The sequence below is a fragment of the Chelonoidis abingdonii genome, chromosome 10 (genome assembly GCF_003597395.2).
Source record: "Chelonoidis abingdonii isolate Lonesome George chromosome 10, CheloAbing_2.0, whole genome shotgun sequence".
Classification (NCBI taxonomy): Eukaryota; Metazoa; Chordata; order Testudines; family Testudinidae; genus Chelonoidis; species Chelonoidis abingdonii.
In genome coordinates, this window is record NC_133778.1 from 48,786,380 (window position 1) to 48,810,473 (window position 24,094).

General features: G+C 42.8%; 1 protein-coding gene across 6 annotated transcripts in view; it reads right to left on the reverse strand.

The window, feature by feature from the left end:
• Nucleotides 1-1,124: 1,124 nt before the first annotated feature.
• Nucleotides 1,125-24,094, reverse strand: part of PKP4 (plakophilin 4) — a 238,895-nt gene continuing 215,925 nt past the window's right edge. For all 6 annotated transcript variants that reach the window (XM_075070216.1, XM_075070214.1, XM_075070213.1 and 3 more), the window contains 5 exons: nt 22,105-22,189; nt 21,863-21,980; nt 6,356-6,487; nt 4,022-4,095; nt 1,125-3,223 (listed from right to left, as the gene is read on the reverse strand). In XM_075070216.1, the coding sequence (XP_074926317.1) occupies nt 2,975-3,223; nt 4,022-4,095; nt 6,356-6,487; nt 21,863-21,980; nt 22,105-22,189 (658 nt within the window). In that variant the 3' untranslated portion in view covers nt 1,125-2,974. The remainder of the gene's footprint in view (nt 3,224-4,021; nt 4,096-6,355; nt 6,488-21,862; nt 21,981-22,104; nt 22,190-24,094) is intronic.

Genomic DNA, 24,094 nt, shown 5'->3' on the forward strand with positions numbered 1-24,094 from the left:
ACCATATGCACAACTGTCACCTTATGTCCCTTAAATTTGGCTCTTGTCCATAATAAGTGTTTCCCCTGCAGACAGGACGACAGACCTGAAAGCAGTATCTTTTGTGGCCTTTTTAGTAAGAATCTTAAAATGGGAACCCTTCCTTGATTACTCCTTAGACCTTTTGGCAGGACAGCATCAGACCCAGCCTACTGGTATCTGTTGTCTCTTGTCATCCTCCCCCACTTTGTCTCCCTAAAGGCCCTCAGTAATACGTCTAACTATCCTTTGAATTGCACCCTGTTTACTTATTCCACAAAGTTATTGCCACATATGAATCTTCCAAGAGAGATGTGTATGTCTCTTACTAAATCTCCATTGCGTATCTTCTAAATCCATTCAGGATTATATTTGCTGCTTTGAATAACGTTTTGACTCTTGTTTTTCTTGCACCATGTTTACAATTTAATGCTGTGAAAGGTGTATACAAAAATGATAGTTTCTCAGCTTCTTAGCGGCATTTAATTTCCAAATTTGCATCCCCCTTCCCAAGGCCATCTGCTTTTTGTTCTAGTTAAGTATGCCTTCTCCATTTTTATTGTCCTCCCTGGAGACCTCAACCTAAATGCACAATTGGGAGCTTGATTCTCTTTAAAGGAATTCAGCTCATAATTGTGCACCTGACATTTTGAAACCATACCGGAAGTCTAACTGGATCACAAAAATCACTGTGCCAAAAAGGAACAATCTAGACATAATGGTATCTGTGCTAAGACACAGAAGAACCAGGCCTGGAGGGATTTCCCTGGTCTCTTGCTTCTGAACTCAGTCTCAGCAGAGAGACAGTCACTTCAGCACACTACCGCTCAGTACTCAAGTGGCTTCCTCCATAGTCTTTCTTGGAGCACCACAACTGGATTCGGAGAAAAGAACACCATGGACTGTAACCATCCGCAGAGGAAACATCTAGCTTCAGGAAGCAAAATTGTAAACTAAATCATAAATCCTCCCCTCAACAAGCAAATGATAAAATCCAAGCTAAAAAGATACAGACTGTAGGGGGTGGGAGATCTTGAAATATCTTGCTAATACTTCCAAATAAAAGTATTTGCCACCTTTTAAGTTCTTTTATTATGTAGCTTTAGGCTCTTAACACAGTATAGCACTATGAGGTATTATTATTTTATTAGATATTTGTACAGAGCCCATCACCACACGTTTAGATGTTTACAGTCAATTTTTTAAACAGACAATACACACAAACATATGAGTAACCCATAGGGGTGGCTCAGTGGAATTACCACTCTTTGGGCTATATTCTCTGCACCCAAGAGCTGTAAATTGCTATGATGACAGTTAGTTAACAGCCTGCTAAATGATCTGTTCAGAGGTGGCTCCTAATAACAATAGACTAAAAATGGAATAAATTAAGACATTCTGCATTAAAAATAGGTCTTTTTGGAAACAGAAGGCACCATCTGCAGACATGGGAGGCAAATTGTGCCCATGATTATACCTATGCAACCATATGGTAACCTGTGTGGGGGATGGGTTGCAGAGCTGTCAGAGTTTGGCCTATAACTTCTTATTAATTTTGTTGGGAATTTTTCATTCACTAACACAGAGGCAGCGGTGTACTAGCAGACAGAGTCAGGAAAACTGAATTCTATCAGCTCACTTGCTGTGCGACTGTAAGCAATTCAGTTCACCTTTCTGTGCCTCAATTACCCCAACAGTGAAATGGGGATACTTGTAAAGCACTTTGAGCTCTACAAAGGAAGTGAAACAATGGCAAACGGATATTTTAATAAATGCATATAAAAAGGTTAGTAGAATGAATAGCATGGGACAAATGCATGATTTATTACTGTTTTCTACACAAAAATTCTAAATGGAGCAAGTGGAATATAGGCCAGATGGTCAGGTTGTTGGATGAAATTTCTGTGAAGTAAACAAAGGGGCTTAAATCTATTCCAACTTTTTTTCTGGCAGAAACACAATAAAACTGTGAAATATCCTGGATCCACCAAACACAGAAAATAAAAACACTAGGCTAGAGAAAAAAAACCAAGGGAGGCAAGTGCATAATTTCATGCTTTGGTATACCTGCTTGACAAACAATAAATGTACGAACTATACAAAACTGGGAAAATGGCCAAAATGGTGTGAGATATTTAAACTTCTTACAACATCCAATTAGAATTCACATTTGTTGTATTTGTTTTTGTATATTACACACAGAAAATAAAAAATGAGCAGGAAACAACTTTCCATGGATGAGACTTCCACATTTATTTTTCTCGAAAATGGCAGTGAAGTATCCTATGAAAGAGGCAGGGAATGAGAAAAGTGTAGATATACGTGACTGTACTTTGTGCTTCAAAATTACACTATTCATTTCAAAAACAAAAATGATCTATTTTTAAATTTATAACAGTTCCTTGTATTTTCCTTTTTTGTTTAAAGATGTCAGCTTTCCATATCTGTTTTCAAATGAAACACTGGATAACAAATGATGGCACTTTTAACCAATGTGAGCTTTCCATATTTACACCAGTGAAAGAAATTTACAAGACGTAAGAGCAGACAATCTCAACATTTAGTAATAGCAATAAAACGAGAAGGGCATCCGTTTTATTCTTCTGTACAAACTATCACAACAAGACTTTTATTCACATTTTAAAAATCAGCTTGAATTTTATCTGACCCACACATTTTCCAAATTCATTGTACTCAATTCTCAAACCTTTCATCACATGGCCCATACCTTCACCAGACTACAGGAACTACAATTAGATCTAATGTCTAAACAGAGCAAGAAGTTCTCCCGTCCAATTTCTCTCTCACCTTCCTGATAAGTCCTTGAAAAAAGCTCCTCCTTGTTCATCCTTTCCCTTCACTTTCACAATTAAACATCCAAACAGCAAACCGGCCATTCCATTTCTTCCCCAGCAAGACGAGAAGCTGTAGCATTCCTCTGCGTGACTTTCTGATGCTACACCCAAGAATCAGGTGACCCTGGGTATTGTTCTGCTCTGTAAGAGGGCCGTCTAGTGGAATAGAAGTCTACGTAATTTGTGGTTGATTTCAGTCCATATTGTGTCATGTAATCTGTGGTAGCTGGAAAATGAACTCGATCATCAAAATAGGGGTCTTCATAGCTATGTGGGGACTGCAAATACAATCTGTATGCATCATAGTTCTTTCTGTTAGAGTCATCTTGACTGTAGTACAACTGCTGATGCTGTTGACAAAATGGACAGATAAAAATTAATTTTTAAAAATTAGATTTTAAGGGAAAAATATTTGAGTTTCTTTTTCTACCTTTGGGTGAGATTTCTGTATAATAGGCTTTATTGCATAGATGTAGCTATACATTATCCCTTCATGCAGTGGAGCGGTGTGGTGACATCTTTGCATACTGATCTCTAAAACGTTACTCTTTTAAGTCACTATGATTTTTCAGACCCATAACTCTCAGTGGGTGCAGCTCCACCAATTGGGCCAGTATCCCACAGAAGACTTTTTTTTTTTTTTAAATGAGCGTGAAGTCTAACCAAAGGTTAGATGAAAGAGTGGAAAAATTTTTTCACACCCCCCGCCCAATCTACTCTACACCCTCCACAAGTGCAACTACACCCAAATGGAGTCACAGGTCTGGGGGGAGAAGCAGACAACCATATTTACCATCAAACATTCAGATAACAAAGTATCTTTAGACTGCATGGATTACGACTCTCCCTTCAGAAACTGCAAAAAAGGCAAGTCAGGAGATGGGTCTCACAACCAGCCACAACAAGAATAGATGAATAATTAAGTCAAATGATTAAAAAAAGGAAATACAGAGGCAATAAACTGGTAAGTTATTTCCAGATACAATAACACTCTCTAAAAAACTATTTATTAGAAGTGCTTTCTGTGAAGCATATGTGTAACATGCAATGATATACTCTCCCTTTAGTTCTACTAAAACAAACAGTACTATCATTATATGGTGAGCCTTGCTATCACTATTCTTTTAAAATGAGATTTCAAAAATTACCTGTAGCCGTCTGTTTTGTTCTCTTGCTGGTGAGGAATAGGAACTGATGTAAATTGGTGAAGGTTTGCTGGACCCTGTAAGAAAATATAGGCACTGTAAAAACTAGACGTTGACAGACATTAAATGATAAAATACTATAACAAATGGAAGTGGCACATGTATATTTAGAAACGTTCACATCCTGCTAGTCCCTCACTTTGTTGAAATCAGCAGAACTGTTTTACAAGGGCCTGATATGGTCTACTATATCAAGATAGTGTCATTACTGTCATGACAGCTAAAGTATTAATGACAGTGGCTAAACTGTGCACCGTGCACATTATTGTGGTTTTTAAAAAAATAAAATCTACAACCTTTCCTTCTAATTTATTTCTATGGTACTGGGATTGAGGCTTTCCTTATGCTGAACATGAAGGCAGAGTCCACTGGAACATATTTAAGGTTACAGTTGGGAATTTTTTTTTTTGTTTTCTGTGGCTATTTTAATAGGTTTTCCTCTGTAAGTCTGAGGTGAAGAGACAGTTGGCACCTGACCACAGAGATAGGTGAAGCATAAGTATTTTCTGTCCTCCATTTATATCTATAAATAACTTAAAGTGAGGAATCTATCCCAGCTAGGAAGTGAACCAAGATTTATGGGTCCAAAAGTAGATGAATTACTAGTTGGGGTAAAGGAGACTCTCCATTAGCTGTCAGCAGCAGTAGAACCTTAATCTTCTTCCTAGGGTGTTGCCACTGGAGGGCAAAATCATTACCCTCGGTGAAAATCAAAAATGAATCATCATAAAGAGGAGCAGTAACTGAACATTGGCAGTAAAATGACTTCCTCAGATATGTACTCTCAGGGCTTGTACTTAGGACTTCTGGATTGTAAAGCATGAGCCTTTACGCCTGAACTAAAAGTTGAGGTAATTATCTAAAAGCAGGAACAGACTCACATAATCCTTTATATCTGTTTTAGCCATTACAGGGAACAGACATCATGGTGTTAGTGTGGGCTACAATAAGTTATGTGAGAGCAGAATGTTTTGAGCTCAAGACAGACTAGAAACCACAAATTCCTCAATTCTAATCTTTGCTCTGCCATCAACTCCACCTGTTGCTTTGATCAAATTACCTGATGATTAGCTTCCACCTTAGATTCCCCTTATGTAAAATGGTGATATGCCATCTATCATCTACCTCAAAAGGAACAAACCCTGTACCTATAACAAATTCGTTTAATGGAGGCCGAAAAACAAACAAACCAAAAAAATAAAAAAAATAAAACAGAAAAGTTACGTGACGTGTCCGTGCAAAAACTGTTACTTTACAACCATGCTGGCCGGACAAATAAATCTCACAATATATGTTTTAACAGGCATTTCCTTCAAAAAGAACATTGTATTTGCAATGTAGCATTCCTGATGTAAAACACCCATTTACTGCCATAGTAACCATACATCATTAGTAAACAGTAGTGGGAAATCACAGCTTAAAAGACAACAGTACAAATGAGATCTGTCCCTCAGCAGCAGTTAAATTGCCTCAGGTTTTTTTTGTTGTTGTTTAATAAACCAGCTTTTTAAATAAGGAATTTGTGTTTTTCCCCGTTCACTCTGCCTTACTTGGAGAGCATAATAATATGTAAGACAGTTGAGATCAGGGAGAATATGAAGTCTTGACATATTTCCCCCCCTAATATTTATGAATAAAGCCATAAAATAAAAATTAATATTCAACAACATGATTTGATAATAAATGTTCAGTTTGGTATAATCAAAGATCACTTTTAAATGGTAAGCCCCACCCGTTTTATTATTCACTGAACCACAACCTTCCCACATTTTTAAAGACAAATATGTAACCTGATCTCTTCTTTTTTGGATAAATTGGGCATTTCTAAGAGAAACAGCAAAAAATAACCAAAATAAAACCCCCATTTCTGACACACAGAGTAAAATTCATAAATAAAAATGAACACAAAAACAATGTAAAAAGTGCAGAAGCTTAAGTAACTGACATCTCAGCTGCCCTGAGATTCAAGATATATGCCAGTTTTTACTTACACAGCAGCACAATATTTAAGTTTCAAATTTTATTACATTGATGCATTGTTTTTAAAACAAATGCAAAACAACAGTATAGAACGGTCATATCTGGGAATACAGTGATTTGCCCAAGGAATAAATGAACAACTGACATAGCATTATTGTTCAAGACAATTTTGTTGCTGCTGAGGAATGCAACAAAAATAGTCCAATCACTAGTTTAAACTGCACACAGTACATTGTCCCAGGCCGAAAGAGTATTTTAGAAGCATTTTGTTTAGAGTAAATCTAACTGCTCTCTTACCAGTATATATGTCTTTATGTGTAACGACATCACCTTGGCTATTGTAATACTGCATAGAAGGTTGTGTCCTATTGTATTCAGAACGAGGTTCTCTAATTCCTAACAGTGCTGGCGATGAAGATGTGCTGCCAACTGATGAAAAGGAGGTAAGAGAAAGAAAGAGCATCAGTGTCTGAAAAAACCTTAGGGAAATGAGAGTGATAGCTGGAAATATGACAACGAGTTTGGTTATAGAATCATCACCACTCTCAAAAATATTGTCTGGTACAAGTGAGGCCAAATGTCTTCAACAACCAAAGAATCATGAGAACATTGAATGACCACACTGCATCAGACCAATGGTGCATCTAGCGCAGTATCCTATCTTCTGTCTGTGGCCAATGCCAGATCCTTCAGAGGGAATCAAGAGAACAGGGCAATTATCAGCTTCTGGCAGTTAGATGCTTAGGACACCCAGAGCATGAGGTTGCATCCCATATTATTTTGGCTAATAGCCATTGATGGACTGATCCTCCAGGAACTTACGTAATTTTTTTTAAAACCAGTTATACTTTTTTTTTAAAACCAGTTATACTTTTGGTCTTCACAACATCTCCTGGCAATGAGTTCCACAGGTTGATTGCGCGTTGTGTGAAGAAGTACTTCCTTTTGTTTGCTGTAAACCTGCTACCTATTAATATCAGTGGGTGACCTCTGGTTCTTGTATTATGTGAAGGGGTAAAAAATAATTACCTTTCTCTGTACCATTCATGATTTTGTAGACCTCAATCATATGCCCCCTTTCTTCCAAGCTGAAAAGTCCCAGTCTCATTAATTGCTCCTCATATGGAAGTTGTTCAACACTCCTAATTATTTTTGTTGACCTTTTCTGAACCTTTTCCAATTTCAATATATCTTTTTTGAGATGGGGTGACCACATCTGCAGGCAGTATTCAAGGCGTGGGTGTACCAACCATTTGCATAGTGGCACGATGATATTTTCTATCTGATCTATCCCGTCCCTAACGGTTCCTAACATTTTTAGATATAGATTTTTTGACATGCTGCTGCATATTGAGCAGATGTTTTCAACGAACTTATCCACAATGATCCAAAAAGTCTTTTCTTGAGTGGGAACAGCTAATTTCTGGCCCCTTACATTTTGCATTGTATATCACTGGAATTATGGTTGTCCAATGTGCATTCACTTTGCATTATATTCACACTGAACTTCATCAGCCATTTTGTTTCACAGTCACCCAGTTTTGTGAGATCCTTTTACTTCATTGCAATCTGCTTTAGTACTTAACTATCAGATAATTTTATGTCAGCTCTGCAAAAAGTTATTTTGGGGCCGACTCACTATTACCGTTTTTCCTGATTGGATAAGAATGTGAACAGCACTGGTCATACAGATCCTTGGGGAACACCACTATTTACCTCTCTACATCTCTAAAAATTGACACATTTATTCCTACCGTTTCCTTGTTTTCCTGTCATGAGAGGACCTTCCTTCTTAATCCACGACTGCTTTCTTTGCTTAAGAGCCTTGTCAAAGGCTTTCTGAAAGTCAAAGTACATTTATCCACTGATCACCCCTGTGTATATGTTTGTTGACCCTCAAAAAATTCTAACAGATTGGTGAGGCTTGATTCCCTTTACAAAAGCTGTGTGGATCTTCCCCAACAAATTGGGAAGAATGAACAATGAACAATTGTGTTCATTTATGGTATTTTGTTCTTTACATGTAGTGTCAACCAATTTGCCTGGTACTGAAGTTAGGCTATTAGCCTGTAATGCTAGATTGCTTCTGGAAACCTTTTAAAATTTGCAATCAATTAATTATCCTCCAGCATCTGGTACAGAAGCTGATTTAAGTAATAGGTTATTACCCACAGTTAGTATTCTGCAACTTCATATTTGAGTGCTTTCAGAACCTTGAGTGAATACCATCTGTCTGGGTGACTTATTACTGTTATCAATGTGGTCAAAACCTCCTCTATGACACCTGAATAGTTCTAGATTTGCTACACAAAAAGATTAGCTCAGGTGTAAAGACTCTCCCCTCACATCCTCTGCAGCGAGGACCATGCAAAGAAATCGTTAGCTTCTCTGCAATGGCCTGTGCTCCTTGAGTGCTACTTTAGCACCTCGATTGTCCAGTGCCTCAGTGATTGTTTAGCAGGCTTTCTGCTTCTGAGTACTTAAAACATTTTGGTGTCTGCTAGTTGCTTCTTCAAATTCTTTTTTGACTTACCTAATTATACTTTATGCGTTGACCTTGCCAGAGATTTTATTCCTTTATTTTCCTCCGCGCAGAATTTAACTTTCGATTTTAATGCTCCTATTTGCCTTTAACCACTGTCTTTTAACGGTTGTTTAGCGGTGGTGGCACTTTTTGGTCCTTCTTACTAATCATTACGTTTATTTGAGACATGACTTTAATATGAGCCTCTGTTAATGCAGTTTTTAAAAAATTTCCATGCAGCTTGCACGGCATTTCACTCTTGTGACTGTACCTTTATTTCCATTTGAACTAGTTCCTCATTTTTGTTAGTTCCCCTGTCCTGAATGTTTAAAATGCACTCGTGGAGGGGTTCTTTCGGATTTTCCACTTCCCACAAAGGATGTCAAATTTAATTTGACATTATGGTTGCTACTACTTAAGTGTTCAGCTATATAAACCTGTCTTTGACCAGATCCTGTGTCACATCAGGACTAAATCAAGATGTCTTCTCCTCGTGCCGGTTCCAGACTAGCTGCTGAGACAGAAGCAAGCATTAATGTTGTTTATAAACTTTGGCGAAGGTCTCACTACGCCATTTAAAGATCGGTTAAATGGCCGATAAATGGATTTAATGCTGTATACCCGTTCACAACGACGTTGTCATTTATATCGATATAAAGGGCTCTTTAAATCGATTTCTGTACTCCACCCCACGAGAGGGGTAGGCGCTAAATTCGATATTAACAACTCGGATTACGTAGTCTGGACGGAAATCGACATATATGGCCTCCGAGAGGTATCCCACAGTGCACCACTGACGTTCTGGTCTGCAATCTGAACTCGGATGCAGCGGGCATGTAAACAGGAAAAGCCCGCAACTTTGAATTACATTTCCTGCTTCCCAGCGTCGAGCCTGATCAGCACGGGTGGCGATGCGTCTCAAATGCAAAATAGCTCAGCATGGACCGTACGGGAGATATCTGGATCTGATCGCTTATGGGGAGACAATCTGTTGAATCAGAGCTCCGTTACAGAACACGAAATGCAAGCGTTTGAAAAATAACTCCAGATACACAGCGCTGCGTGACAAGCGTAACGGAGCCAGAGAATGGACGCTCATGGACGGAGGGTAGGGGTATGAGGACTCCAGCTATCCCACTCTCCACAGCCAGTCTCTGAAACTTCATTCTTGACTTGCTTGGCGCAATGTCTGTACTTAAAACACAGTGTCTGGTGTGGTTCACGGAACAGCTAATCAGTCTCTTCCCCTCCTCCCACGTGAAAGAAAAGTAAAAGAAATCATTCCTTGACTACTGTAATGTCACCCTGTGTGTACTGAATGCTGCTGGTAGACGCGATGCTGCAGCAGTGAAGAGCAGTATCCGTCTCTCCCCCTCCCGGTGGTAGACGGTCAGCCAGTGAGTGCTCCTGTGAGGCTGGCAGGGTGCTTGGGTAAAAATGGAATGACTCCTCAATTTCTCCCAGTAATGGTAAGAACGCTGGTAACTGTCTTCATCGTAGCAACTGGGGGCTGAACTTCATGAGCCCTCCTCTTCCTGTGTTAAGAAAAGATTCTGAACTGCATGACTGCATAGCCATGAGGCGCCTCCCCCTCATTTATCTCACTAACAAGTCTCTGATTCTTATCTGCATTTCTCATAAATCATGCCGAAATGGGGGCGGGGGAGGCAACCTGCACGGTACCCGCGAAGGTTTGGGAAAGTGGGAAACAACAGGTGCGGTAGTTGCAGGGGCACCCCCTTGATACTGACACGGACAGCTGTGCTGTGATACACTGCTCTTAAACACTTGACCTATTCTTGTCAAGACGACTCTATTTTATAAACCACAAAGGAGGGATTGACTCAGTCCCAAGTGAGTCAATCCCAATTTTGCTTTCAAAATTTCAGCAGGCGCAGTCATGATAGCAGCGGACAGTAGAGAGGGGAGAATAACGCGATGTCTTTGCGTTTTCTCGCAGTAGACGGTTACAGAAGCTGGTACCGTCTCTGCTATCATTGCAAAAGCAATTGAATGGCTGCTGTGTCGCGCTGGATATGCCTCTGTCTCCACGGCTCTAGTACACATACGGTACGGAAAAAAAACCGGACGGGCTCCAGGGTTGCCGTGCTATTGTGTCTGCAAGGGCAATCCAGGAGAAAAGGTGCGAAAGGACTGTCGCTGTGTTTCCCGGAGCAAGGAATGATGACGACATTTACCCAGAACCCCCGCACCATTACATTCGCCCCTGAATTTCAAGGGGCGGGGAGCATGGAGGAAGGGAAGGGGTGCTGAGGACTACAGCTATCCACAGTCTCAGCAGTCTCTGACACTATTGCATTTTGCTGAGCGCCAAATGTCTGTAGCTTAAAACACAGTGTCTGGCGTGGTTCACGGAACAGCTCATCAGTCTCTTCCCCCACACCAACACGTGAAATAAGTTAAGAAACATTCCTTCAGTACTGTAAAATGTCACCCTATGTGTACGAATGCTGCTGGTAGACCGGATGCTGCAGCATGAAGAGCAGTATCCGCTCCTTCCCCCTCCCTTCCCGGTTGTAGACGGTTCAGTAGGACTCTAACGCCATCAGCAACATGTAATGGTGATATTATAGTATCATGCTGGTTCTTCACTAGAGTTAGGACAGAACGGATAATAACCATTTTTATAATACACTGGGGCTTCACCTCCTCCCTTTCCTGTTAAGAGAAGATTTAGTATTGCCTGCATGTCTAGGCCCGGGATGCTGCTCAACTGCTCCCCCACCTCATGTTATCTCACACTAACAGGTCTCTGCATTCCTTACCACTTCATGACCCACATTGCGGGTGGCACTGCCAGGTAACCCTGGAAGGTTGGGGAGGAGCCAAACAACGGTGCGGTTATTGCAGGGGCACCTGTGAATACTGACAGGAGTCAGCATGTGCCTGGGATACACGGTTTTCTAATACACTTGCCCTTATTCTAAGCGAGACTTACTCTATTTTTTAAAAACGATAAGGGAGGATTGACTCGTCCCAAGTGAGTCAATACCCAATTTTGGTTCAGAACTTTTCGCAGGCACTCATGATAGCAGCGGACAGTACAGCGTGATGCACTGGCCAGGTAAACAGGAACCCCGAATCCCCCCGAACTTTTGAATTCCATTCCTGTTGCCAGCGTGAGGCTCAGACAACACACAGGTGACAGCAGAGCTCATCAGCACAGTAAGAATGCGTCCTGATATGACAAAAAGAGCGCCAGCTTGGACACACAGGAGGTACTCGATCTGATCGTATCTGGGGTGAGGATTCAGTGCTCACCGACTCTGTTCAAAAGACGAAATGAAAAGTATTTGAAAGAATTTCAAAGTCTATGACTGAAAAAGGCACAGCCAGGTTGCAGAGTAAAGTGAGACTCAGACAGGCATACCGGAAAACAGAAAGCAAACGGAAGTCAGGCTCAGAGCCGAAACATGCCGCTTCTATGCTAGAGCTCTGCATGCAATTTTGGGGGGCTGCCTACCAGTACCCACCCGTCTGGATTCAGACTTCGGGCTGAAATATCAACCGTGTCTGAGGATTTAGCGGAGGGGGAGATGGGAGGAAGATGAAAGATGAAGAGACTTGGTGAGAGACACAGAGTCGTAACCCCAAATCTTTTGAGACCCAGAATTACAGACCGAAAATTACAGTCCCAGCCTCCAAGCACACCCAGACAGTGAACCATGGAAGCGACCTCTGTAAGTGAACCTTTATTCTATATCAAACATGGATAAAACAAGGTTTTTATTGATTGCATTGCAGCGGCTTGTGATGCGCACTCGCAGCACATAAAGTTACAGGAAAATTTCGTTAACATGTCTGGGGATGGAGCGAAAATCTCCAAAGAATCTCCATGAATCGATCTTGAGGTACTCAAAAAGCCTTATGATAATATTTCTGGCAAGGCAGCCTTACCGGTCCCCCATTGTAGGAACATTTTCCCACGCCATGCATTTAGCAAGTATAGAATCATTGCTTCACATAGCGGGGCTTGTATAGCCGGGCTGATGGCATTCAGAAACAACGATCTGCATCCTGCGTGGGTATTCCAGGAGAGTGATATCATCCATTGTTACCTGTTGAATATCAGGATGTAATATGGGGCGACATGGCGATTTTGCTACTGGGCAGAGCGGGGGGATGGAGGAAGGATAGCGCAGAGTTTTCAGCGTTTGGTGAGCAGAACTTCCAGCTACCAGCCACGCGTTGCGGGGTGAAGGAGGGTGAGCATTAGCAGCGATCTTACATGATAGCAGCCATGCGCTGTTGGTGATGGAAGAGGGGGGTTGGGTTTGCAGGTTCCTCTATAACAGGAAACAAGGCATCATAGATACTGGGTATAATGAACGGTGGAGAAGTCAAACTTTAAAGCCTTACCATCGCCGATGGAAGTTGGGTGCCCGACCTGCGTCTTTGTGTGTGAGATAAGCCACACCAGTCACACAGACACTGAATATTTAAACGATACAAAATGCGACCTTGTATTGAAATCACATGTGCTCTGTAAGGGTGGATAGTGTTATTCACTGTGAAAAGAGTACTAGCATTGTTCTGTAAAATGTATTTTCTACATACTTATCTCCTGTTTTCCCTCCCATGCAGCTGCACATTCTCAGGATCCCTACGCCATCCCGAAGGCTTGCTCAGATAAGGGGGAAGAAGAAGACGCGAGATGAAATGTTCACAGAAATTATGAAGTAACACGCAAGAGAGGAGATAAACAGAATGATTGAAGGATTGGGTAGCAAACACAGAAAAGATGCAGTGAATGATCTGAGAGGGTTAGGCAGGAAGATCAGAGGTGTAGGCAGGAAATCAGCGGCGCCGAGATGCAACGCTGGATCTGATGCTGTCTCAAACTGTTATCTCACACTCGCATGGTGGATTTCAGGAAGAGCAGCGGGTAGCAGAGTGCCGCTGCAGCCCTGTATACACACCTCAAAGCCCCCACGTCCAATATCTCCTCACCAGAGGTGTAAGAACGCATGGGGAAGGCTTCTGCACCGCTTACTCCTCCACCCCCGGGAGGTTTCAAGCAAGGCTGTAATTCGCTGAATATGTGCTTAATGGCCTTTCCTTCCCCCTCTTCAAAGCACAGCAGCAGGGATACCTGATAATTCTCGCTCTTTTAAAATTACTTTTTAATAAGAATACATCCAAAGGGGGAGGGTGGGTTGCTACAGGGATGAGTATAAGAAGAATACATGATTTTTAAAAGATACAGAATTACTTTTAATAAAGAATAAATGATTTTTAACGATACTGACTTTATTTCCTTCACCAAGCTGTAACAAGGGGAAGAGTGGTTGCTTACAGGAATGAGTCAATCAAGGGCGGAGGGTCATCAAGGGGAAGCAAACAGAGTCACACGTACCCTGGGCCATGCTGAAACTCGTCTTCAGGCTTCTATGCGCACCGCCTCTAGGTGTGCTCTTCTAATCCCTGGTCCTGGCTGCTCGTACTCAGCAGCCAGGTGATTTGCTCAGCCTCCCACCCAGCATAAATGTCTCTCTACTCTCACAAAGATTGTGGAGCACACAGCAAGCAGAAATAACAAACGGGATTGGTTGGCTGAGGTCTGAGCGAGTAAGTAATGACTCACAGCGTCCTTTAAAACGGCCAAATGCAATTCCTTGATATCTGTTTTGTCCAGCGCTGAGGCTGCAGCACTTTAAATCGTTTAATGGCGATAAATGATTTAATGCTGTATACCCGTTCACACGACGTTGTCATTTATATCGATATAAAGGGCTCTTTAAATCGATTTCTGTACTCCACCCGACGAGAGGGGTAGCGCTAAATTCGATATTAAACTCGGATTACGTAGTCTGGACGGAAATCGACATATATGGCTCCGAGAGGTATCCCACAGTGCACCACTGACGTTCTGGTCTGCAATCTGAACTCGGATGCAGCGGGCATGTAAACAGGAAAAGCCCGCAACTTTGAATTACATTTCCTGCTTCCCAGCGTCGGGCTAGATCAGCCAGGGTGGCGATGCTCTCAAATGCAAAATAGCTCCAGCATGAGCGTACGGGAGATTACTGGATCTGATCGCTATATGGGGAGACAAATCTGTTGAAAGAGCTCGTTACAGAACCGAAATGCAAGCGTTTGAAAAATAAACCAGATACACAGCGCTGCGTGACAAGCGTAACGGGAAGCCAGAGAATGGACGCTCATCTGGACGGAGGGATGGGGTATGAAGGACTCCAGCTATCCCACTTCCAGGCAGTCTCTGAAACTACTTGCATTCTTGGCTGAGCGCCAATGTCTGGTAGCTTAAAACACAGTTGTCTGGTGTGGTTCACGGAACAGCTCATCAGTCTCTTCCCCTCCTACACGTGAAAGAAAAGTAAAAGAAATCATTACTTGAACTGTAAATGTCACCCTGTGTGTACTGAATGCTGCTGGTAGACCTGCGATGCCTGAGGTGAAGAGCAGTATCGTCTCTCCCCCTCCGGTGGTAGACGGTACCAGGAGTGTCGTGCTGAGGCTGGCAGGGTCTTGGGTAAAAATGGAATGACTCCAATTTCTCCCAGTAATGGTACAGAAGCGCTGGTAACTGTCTTCATCGTAGCAACTGTGGCTGAACTTCATGAGCCTCTTCCTGTGTTAAAGAAAGATTGAATCTGCATGACTTATGATGAGGCTCCTCCCTCATTTTATCTCCTAACAATTCTCTGATTCTTATTCCTGCATTCTTTCATAATCATGTCGACAATGGGGGCGGGGGGGCAACAGCACGGTAGCCTGGAAGGTTTGGGGAAAGTGGGAAGCAACAGGTGCGGTAGTTGACAGGGGCACCCCTGTGAATCTGACACGGAGCAGCTGTGCTGTGATACCTGCTTCTTTAATACATTACCTATTCTTGTCAAGACTGACTCTATTTTATAAACAAAGGGAGGGATTGACTCAGTCAAGTGAGTCAATCCAATTTTGCTTTCAAAATTTTCAGCAGGGCAGTCATGATAGCAGCGGACAGTAGAGAGGGGAGATACCGTCATGTCTTTGCAGTTTTCTCCGGCAGTAGATCGGTTACAGAACGTGGTAATCTCTCTATATTGCAAAAGCATTGAATGCTGCGTGTGCGCTGGAGTTATGCTCTGTCTCCACGGCATTAGTACACATACGGTGACGGAAAAAAAAACCGGACGGGCTCCAGGGTTGCCGTGCTATTGTGTCTGCAAGGGCAATCCAGGAGAAAAGGTGCGAAAGGACTGTTGCTGATGTTTTCCCGAGAGCAAGGATGACTGACGACATTTACCAGAACCCCCGCACTTAACAGCCCTGAATTTTCAAGGGGCGGGGAGCATGGAGGAAGGGAAGGGGGTGCTGAGGACTACACTATCCACAGTCTACGCAGTCTCTGAAAACATTGATTCTGGCTGAGCGAATGTTGTAGCTTAAAACACAGTGTCTGGCGTGGTTCACGGAACAGCTCATCAGTCTCTTCCCACACCCAACACTGAAATAAAGTTAAGAAACATTCCTTCAGTATTAAAATGTCACCCTATGTGTATCGAATGCTGCTGGTAGAACCGATGCTGCAGCATGAAGAGCAGTATCCGCTCCTTCCCCTCTCCTCTCCCGGTTGTAGACGGTTAGTAGGACTCTACGTCCCACACATGTAATGATGAATTTAAGTATCATGTGGTTCTTCAAGTAGATTAGGACAGGAACGGATAATAACCATTTATATAGACTGGGGCTTCAGCTCCTCCCTTTTCTGTGTAAGAGAAGATTTAGTATTGCCTGCAGCTGTCTAGGCCCGGGATGCTGCTCAAACTGCCTCCCCCACCTCTTTTATCTCACCAACAGGTCTCTGCATTCCTTAACCACTTCATGACCCACATTGCGGGTGCACTGCCAGGTAACCCTGGAAGGTTGGGGAGGAGCCAAACAAGGGTGCGTTATTGCAGGGGACCACTGTGAATACTGACACGGAGCAGTGTGCTGGGATACATGTTTTTCTAATAACTTGCTTATTCTAGCAGACTTACTCTATTTTTTTAAAAACGATAAGGGAGGATTGACTCGTCCAAGTGAGTCAATCCCAATTTTTTGGTTTCAAGACTTTTCTGCCAGGGCATCATGATAGCAGGGACAAGTACTGTGATCACTGGCCAGGTACAGGAAAACCCCGAATCCCCGCGACTTTTGAATTCCTTTCTGTTCCAGCGTGAGGCTCAGACACACACAGGTGACAGAGAGCTCATCACGCACAGGTAAGATGCGTCTCCTGATATGAAAAAAGAGCGCCAGCTTGGACACACAGGAGGTACTCGATCTGATCGTATCTGGGGTGAGATTCAGTGCTCACCGATCTGTTCAAAAGACGAAATGAAAAGTATTTGAAAGAATTTAAAGTCTATGACTGAAAAGGCACAGCAGGGATCGTGCAGTGCAGAGTAAAGTGAAGGAGCTCAGACAGGCATACCGGAAAACAGAGAAGCAAACGGAAGTCAGGTTCAGAGCCGAAACATGCCGTTCTATGCTGAGCTCTGCATGCAATTTTGGGGGGCTGCGCTACCAGTACCCACCCTGTCTGGATTCAGACTTCGGGCTGAAATATCAACCGTGTCTGAGGATTTAGCGAAGGGGAAAGATGGGGAGGAAGATGAAAGATGAGAGACTTGGTGAGAGACACAGAGTCCGTAACCCAAATCTTTTGAGACCCAGAATTACAGACCGAAAATTACAGTCCCAGCCTCCAAGCACAAGCCCAGACAGTGAAGCCATGGAAGCGACCTCTGTAAGTGAACCTTTATTCTATATCAAACATGGATAAAACAAGGGTTTTATTGATTGCATTGCATCAGGGCTTGTGATGCGCACTCGCAGCCATAAAGTATGGAAAATTTCGTTACATGTCTGGGATGGAGCGAAAATCTCCAAAGAATCTCCATGATATCGATCTTGAGGTACTCAAAAGCCTTATGATAATTTCTGGCAAGGCAGCTATAGGTCCAATTGTAGAAACTTTTCCCGCCATGCATTTAGCAAGTATTGGAATCATTGCTTCACATAGGGGCTGTGTATAGCCGGGGGATGATGGCATTCAGACAACAACGTCTGCATCCTGCGGTGGTATTCTCAGGAGAGTGATATCATCCATGTGTACCTGGTTGAAATTCAGGATGTAAATGGGGGAGACATGGCGATTTTGCTACTGGCAGAGCGGGGGGATGGGAGAGGATAGCGAGATTTTTTCAGCGTTTGGTGAGCAGAATCTTCCACTACCAGCCACGCGTTGCGGGGGTGAAGGAGGTGAGCATTAGCAGCGATCTTACATGATGAGACATGCGTGTTGGTGATGGGAGAAGGGGGTTGGGTTTGCAGGTTCCTCTATAACAGGAACAAGGCATCATAGATACTGGGTATATGAACGGTGGAGAAGTCAAACTTTAAAGCCTTACCATCGCGATGGAAGTTGGGTGCGGACCTGCGTCTTTGTGTGTGAGTATAGCACACCCAGTCACACAGACACTGAATATTTAAACGATACAAATGCGACCTTGTATAAATCATAATGTGCTCTGTATGGTGGATGTGTATTCATGTGAAAAGAGTACTAGATTGTTCTGTAAAATGTTTCTACATACTTATCTCTGTTTTCCCTCCCATGCAGCTGCACATTCTCAGGATCCCTACGCATCCGAAGGCTTGCTCAGATAAGGGAGGAAGAAGAAGACGGAGATGAAATGTTCACAGAAATTATGAGTAAAACGCATGAGAGGTAAAACAGAATGATTGGAAGGATGTGGTAGCAAACTACAGAAAAGATGCCAGTGAATGATCTGAGAGGGTTAGGCAGGAGATCAGAGGTGTAGGCAGGAGATCAGCGGCGCCGAGATGCAGGCTGGATCTGATGCGTGCTCAAACTGTTATCTCCAACGCATGGTGGATTTCAGGAAGAGCACGGGGTAGCAGAGTGCCGCTGCAGCCCTGTATACACCTCAAAGCCCCCACGTCCAATCTCCTCACCAGAGTGTAAGAAGCATGGGGAAGGCTTCTGCACCGCTTACTCCTACCACCCTGGAGGTTTCAAGCAAGGCTGTAATTAGCTGAATGTGCTAATGGCCTTTTCTCCCCTCCTTCAAAGCACAGCAGCAGGGATACCTGATAATTTCTGCTCTTTTAAAATTACTTTTTAATAAGAATACATCCAAAGGGGAGGTGGGTTGCTTACAGGGATGAGTATAGAAAGAAACATGATTTTTAAAAGATACAGAATTACTTTTAATAAAGAATAAATGATTTTTAACGATACTGATTTATTTCCTTCACCAAGCTGTAACAAGGGAAGAGAGTGGTTGCTTACAGGAATGAGTCAATCAAGGGCGGAGGGTCATCAAGGGGAGCAAACAGAGTCAACACGTACCCTGGGCCATGCTGAAACTCGTTTAAGGCTTCTCTATGCGCACCGCTCTAGTGTGCTTTCTAATCGCTGTCTCATGGCTGCTCGTACTCAGCAGCCAGGTGATTTCCTCATCCACCAGCATAAATGTCTCTCTTACTTCACAAAGATTGGTGGCAACAGCAAGCAGAAATAACAAACGGGAGATTGGTTGGCTGAGGTCTGAGCGAGTAAGTAATGATCTCCAGCGTCCTTTTAAACGCAAATGACATCTACCATCCACTGCTCAGCCTGTAGTTGAAGCAGCTCTGACACTGTCAGCTGCTGTGTATGGTTATGACATGGCATCAAGGGTAGGCTGGGTACCAAGATAACACAGGCATTTCAACATCCAACGTTATTTCTGGTCGGGAGTTTCACTTGCTGCCGTTAACAGTAGTTACCTGAAGACGCGAGCATCATGAACCTTCCTGGCATCCATGGATGTGGGTAACGTTCCTATGATCAAGTGCTTTGCAGACCATTGAAGTACCCTTCGGTTAATACTGGGTCCTGACGCCTGGGAAGATGGGATATGGGTTCATCTATGGCCTCCACATTTAGGGATCCATTGCAGCAAAGCCACCACTATAACTGCACGTTTCCCAGAGTCATACCTTTCGTAGCAGAGCTTAACGTTGCTTGGCTATTCTCACAGCACCCACATAGTAGATTTTGCCCTCAAATTGATTCCGACTGACGGATAGCTTCTGGCGTTGCAGCTTAGAGGGCTATTGCCATCGCTTCTCTTGTGAGGGCTGTCTCATGTTTGTATTATGCGTTTCAGGCAGGGGAAAGCAAGTCACAAGTTCAAAGAAGTGCTCTAAGCATGCGAAAGTTTCCAGCCCACTGCGAATCGTCCACATGCAACAATGGCGGTCCACCAGTCTGGCTTGTTTCCCGTCCAAATTGGTGTTCAGTGGGTAGAAGAGCCGTAATGCAGTACTCCAAAACGCTGGGTGCCACGTTATGGAGAATTCAGTCCATCTGTCATCGTGTCGTTGCTCTGCAAGCATGCCTCTCCTCATCTCTGCTTTGAGTTCTGGTTAGCATAGTAGACCGAGTACGCGAGGTGTTGCAACGGTCAGGATAGCGTTATGATCTAGGGTCCATGATTGTGTGTATGCGTTTGCTAATTCACCCTGGGAAAGGCGCGAAAAGGTTGTCTGCTGCTTTCACAAAGGGAGGGTGAGGCTGTACCAGAAACCACCAGGACAGTGAATTCTGCCCATCATGCACTGGGCTTTCACCGATTCAAGGGGCGGGGAATCTGGGAATATGGGATAGCTACGGAAAGGTACCACAGTGCAACCGCTCAGAAATCGACGCTAGCCATGGAGCATGGACGCACACTATCGAATTAACATGCCTAGTGTGGACACTCACAGTCGACTTAATAATATCAGTTTTATTAGACCGATTATAGCTAATTCGATATTATCCCGCAGTGTAGACGTACCCTTTATCTCAGCATTCTGTCCTGAGGGGACATGGACCCAGTCGATACAGGGATAGTTGAAATCCCCCATTATTATTGAGTCTTCTATTTTTGTAGCCTCTCTAATCTGGAGAATTCACAATCATCACCACCAGCCTAGTCAGGTGGTCAATACTATATTCCTACTGCTATACTCTATTATTCAAGGGTGAAATTTCTATCCATAAAGATTCTACTGTATCATTTGATTCATTTAAGATTTTTACTATATCTGACTCCATTCTTTCTTCTACATATAGTGCACTCCCCCATCAGCATGATCTACTCTGTCATTCCTATATATTTTGCACACTGGTATTACTGTGTCCTACTGATTATTGTTGTTCCACTAAGTTTCTGTGATGCCTATTATATCAATATCCTCATTTAATACTAGGCATTCAAGTTTACCCATCTTAATATTTAGACTTTTTGCATTTGTATACAAGCACTTATAAAATGTGTCATTTTTTAGTTGCCTACCATTGTGTGATGCAATTTAACGAGGACTCTTTCATTTGACTGTTTCTCTTCAGTTTCTACCTGTACTTTATTAACATTAATCCCCATTAACAGACCCTCCCTTATGGGATGTTTCTGTCCGAACTGTGTGCTCCTCTGCATCTGTTGGCTTTCCATCAGCCCCTTAGTTTGAAAACTCCTCTATGACCCTTTTTAAATTTACATGCCAGCAATCTGGTTCTGCTTTGGTTTAGGTAGAGCCCATCTTTCCAGTATAGGCTCCTCCTTCACCACTAAATAAACCTAACCCCCTTCTCCCTATTCCACTGTTTCATCTATGCATTGAGACCCTGCTGCTCTGCCTGTCTAAATGGCCCTGTGTGGAACTGGAAGCATTTCAGAGAACGCTACCGTGTAGGTCCTGGACTTCAATGTCTTACCTCGCAGCCTAAATTTGGCCTCCAGGACCTCTCCTCCCCAGCACTGCACATATCTTGATGTCTTGAGAGATCCACAACCTTCACATTTGGCAGGTAATTCACTAAGCGGTTCTCCTGGTCATCAGATACCCAGCTATCTATATTTCTAATGATCAGATCTCCCATTACTATTACCAGTCTCTTCCTAATAACTGAGATTCATATCTCCTAATAACAAACACTTTGAAGGAAGTATTATTATAGTATATAAATATTATATGTATGAATCATACTGTGTTTTGTTTTGTAACAAAATATAAAAGAAAACCCTTAATTCCAATGCACTGGTCTGAAAAGCAAGACTGAGAAGTAATCTAAGGGCTAAAAACTGTAATATCACTGAAAGTAAGGTAGGCACATTCAAAGGTACCCTGCAGTTCTAAAAGAGACATACACTAGATCCCCCTCAAATGGAAAAGCCCTTCAGGCAACCTGTCCACAAAGAGGGATATTAACTGACCTGACTGAATGATAGGTGACATTTGCTGATTTGTTGTAGATAAGGAGGGATGTGATTTGAATCTGTCTCGTTCTAATGTTGATACTGGTGTAATAAAATGATTCTGATTCCATCCATCCTGTGGAGTGGGAAAAGGAGTATGTCAAATGAATTACATTTCATTAAAATTAATGGTTCAGAATCATTGTGAAGTTGTTTCCACGTGAATGCTAATTTTGTCAGAACCATACTTGTAAATTTACCTTTTTATAAATGCTACGGAGGTCTCGGTATTGCCATAATGTATTCAATACCTGAGCTGCTGCCTTGACCACTTTCAGCGATGATCTAAGAAGATAAAGAATATTATATTATTATACAGGATTGACTCTTGTAAAGAAAGTGCATGTACGCATTACAGCTTGAAACACTATATGAAATCGGCTGTGTAGTCTCAGCTTAAGGCCCAGTGAACAGATTCCATGTCACAAAAATTCCACTACTGCAACTAACAGTTATACTGGAAGTCTCAGCAAAGAGGCTGTATAGGACTGTAAGACACAGCTTTACACTAGAAGTAATCCCTTCAGGTGATCCTTGAAACACATGAAAAAGCAGTATGAGTATATCTACAACACAAAAAACAAAAGTGGTGGCTGGCTTGGGCTCGTGAGGCTTGGGCAGCAGGGCTGTTTCATTGCTTTGTAAATGTCTAGGTCCCAGAGCTCAGGCTCCAGCCTGAGCCCAGAAGTCTACACAGCAATGAAACAGCCCCACAGCCTGAGCCGGAGCCAGCTGGCATGGGCCAGCCATGGGTTTTTCTTTGTTGTGCTGACATACCCTATGGGGTAGTCAGGGCTGCTAGTTCTATGGTGTACATGTTTGTGAATAAACTTCTCTCTCCAGGACTGTCAATCCAGCACACTTCATGAAAGCAAATGTTACATAAAATAACATCAAATTATATCATAATAAATCATTTATACTTCTGCCTTTAAAGCAATCATCCCATACAAATATAAAGAGTATTGTAGGCAGGGCTGGTAGCGAGTAATAACATTGCCTGTCTCTTCCCATTATAAGATCCTGTTTCCAGTTTCTTATAACTTTGCCACACTTTACCATTTGGGCTGAAATGTTCTGTGTCAGGTATCTGCCTCAGGCTATTTATTTATTTATAAATAAATGATTAAATTTCAGCGGTTTCCAGGAACAAGCTAAGGAAAAAAATACATGCCACGTTAAAAAATTCTGGGGACCTTTTTCTATGACAAGCAATAGCGCCCCCATGCATTGGAGCAGGAACTTGAAATATGGCAGGGGGTAGCCTTTGTATCAGGGATATGCCTTTTGCTGTCCCTGTAAAAATCTACCGCAGTTTAACCAAGTTATAAACCTTAAAAACAAAAACAAATCGCAGTTCCCACATGCTCAGTAGAGACTTAGATTTTAGCAGCTAAATTCCCCAAAGATTTCATCTTCACTGAGCATGTTCCATCCCGTCATAGCTTCTAGTGCTGACAGGACTGTGCATGCACCATCCCCACAAAGTGACTAGAGGGGGATGGGAGAGAGAAACTATGACTTAGTGCTGGGATGGTGGAGTAAAAAAAAAAACAAAAAAACAATCCCCCCCCTCCCCCCCAACAGATTAGATGGACAAGGAGGCTGAGACTAGGGACGAGCGGGGGTGAGGAACAGGGGCAAGGAAGAGAGGAGACAGATCTGACAAGAAACGGTTACTTAACTGCGGTTCTGTGAGGTGTGATGCAGACTGGCTATATAAGGCAGTGCTGCCCCAACCCCCTTCAGATGCATTTTCAGTGAGCTAAGCACAAGTCCTAACAACTGAAGATGCAGCAGGTACCCCAAGATGTCATGGATAGAAGCTAGTGTTGGTTGAATTCTATGAGCCAATGACCACACTGAAAACAGCTTCCTTTTAGCTGAATAGGCCATTCTGGTACAAGACTTTCTATTGTTGAGTAGGGCCTGTTCAGCTGTCACCAAACCCTGCTCTTACTCCTCATTTAGCCACGAAGCTACCCCAGGAGATGTAGGAGACTGAATGCAATGTGTGACTGTGACTCTTTGTGAGCAGGTCAGGATGGAGAGGATGAGGTATGGGAGACTCAACTGACAATGTGGGAAAGTCAGAGAACGAGCACTGCCTCAGCTATGCTGGGACAATGAGAATGAACTTGGTCCAATCTGCTTTCAGCTTGAGGATGATCTGTGGGATGATCAGGTTTG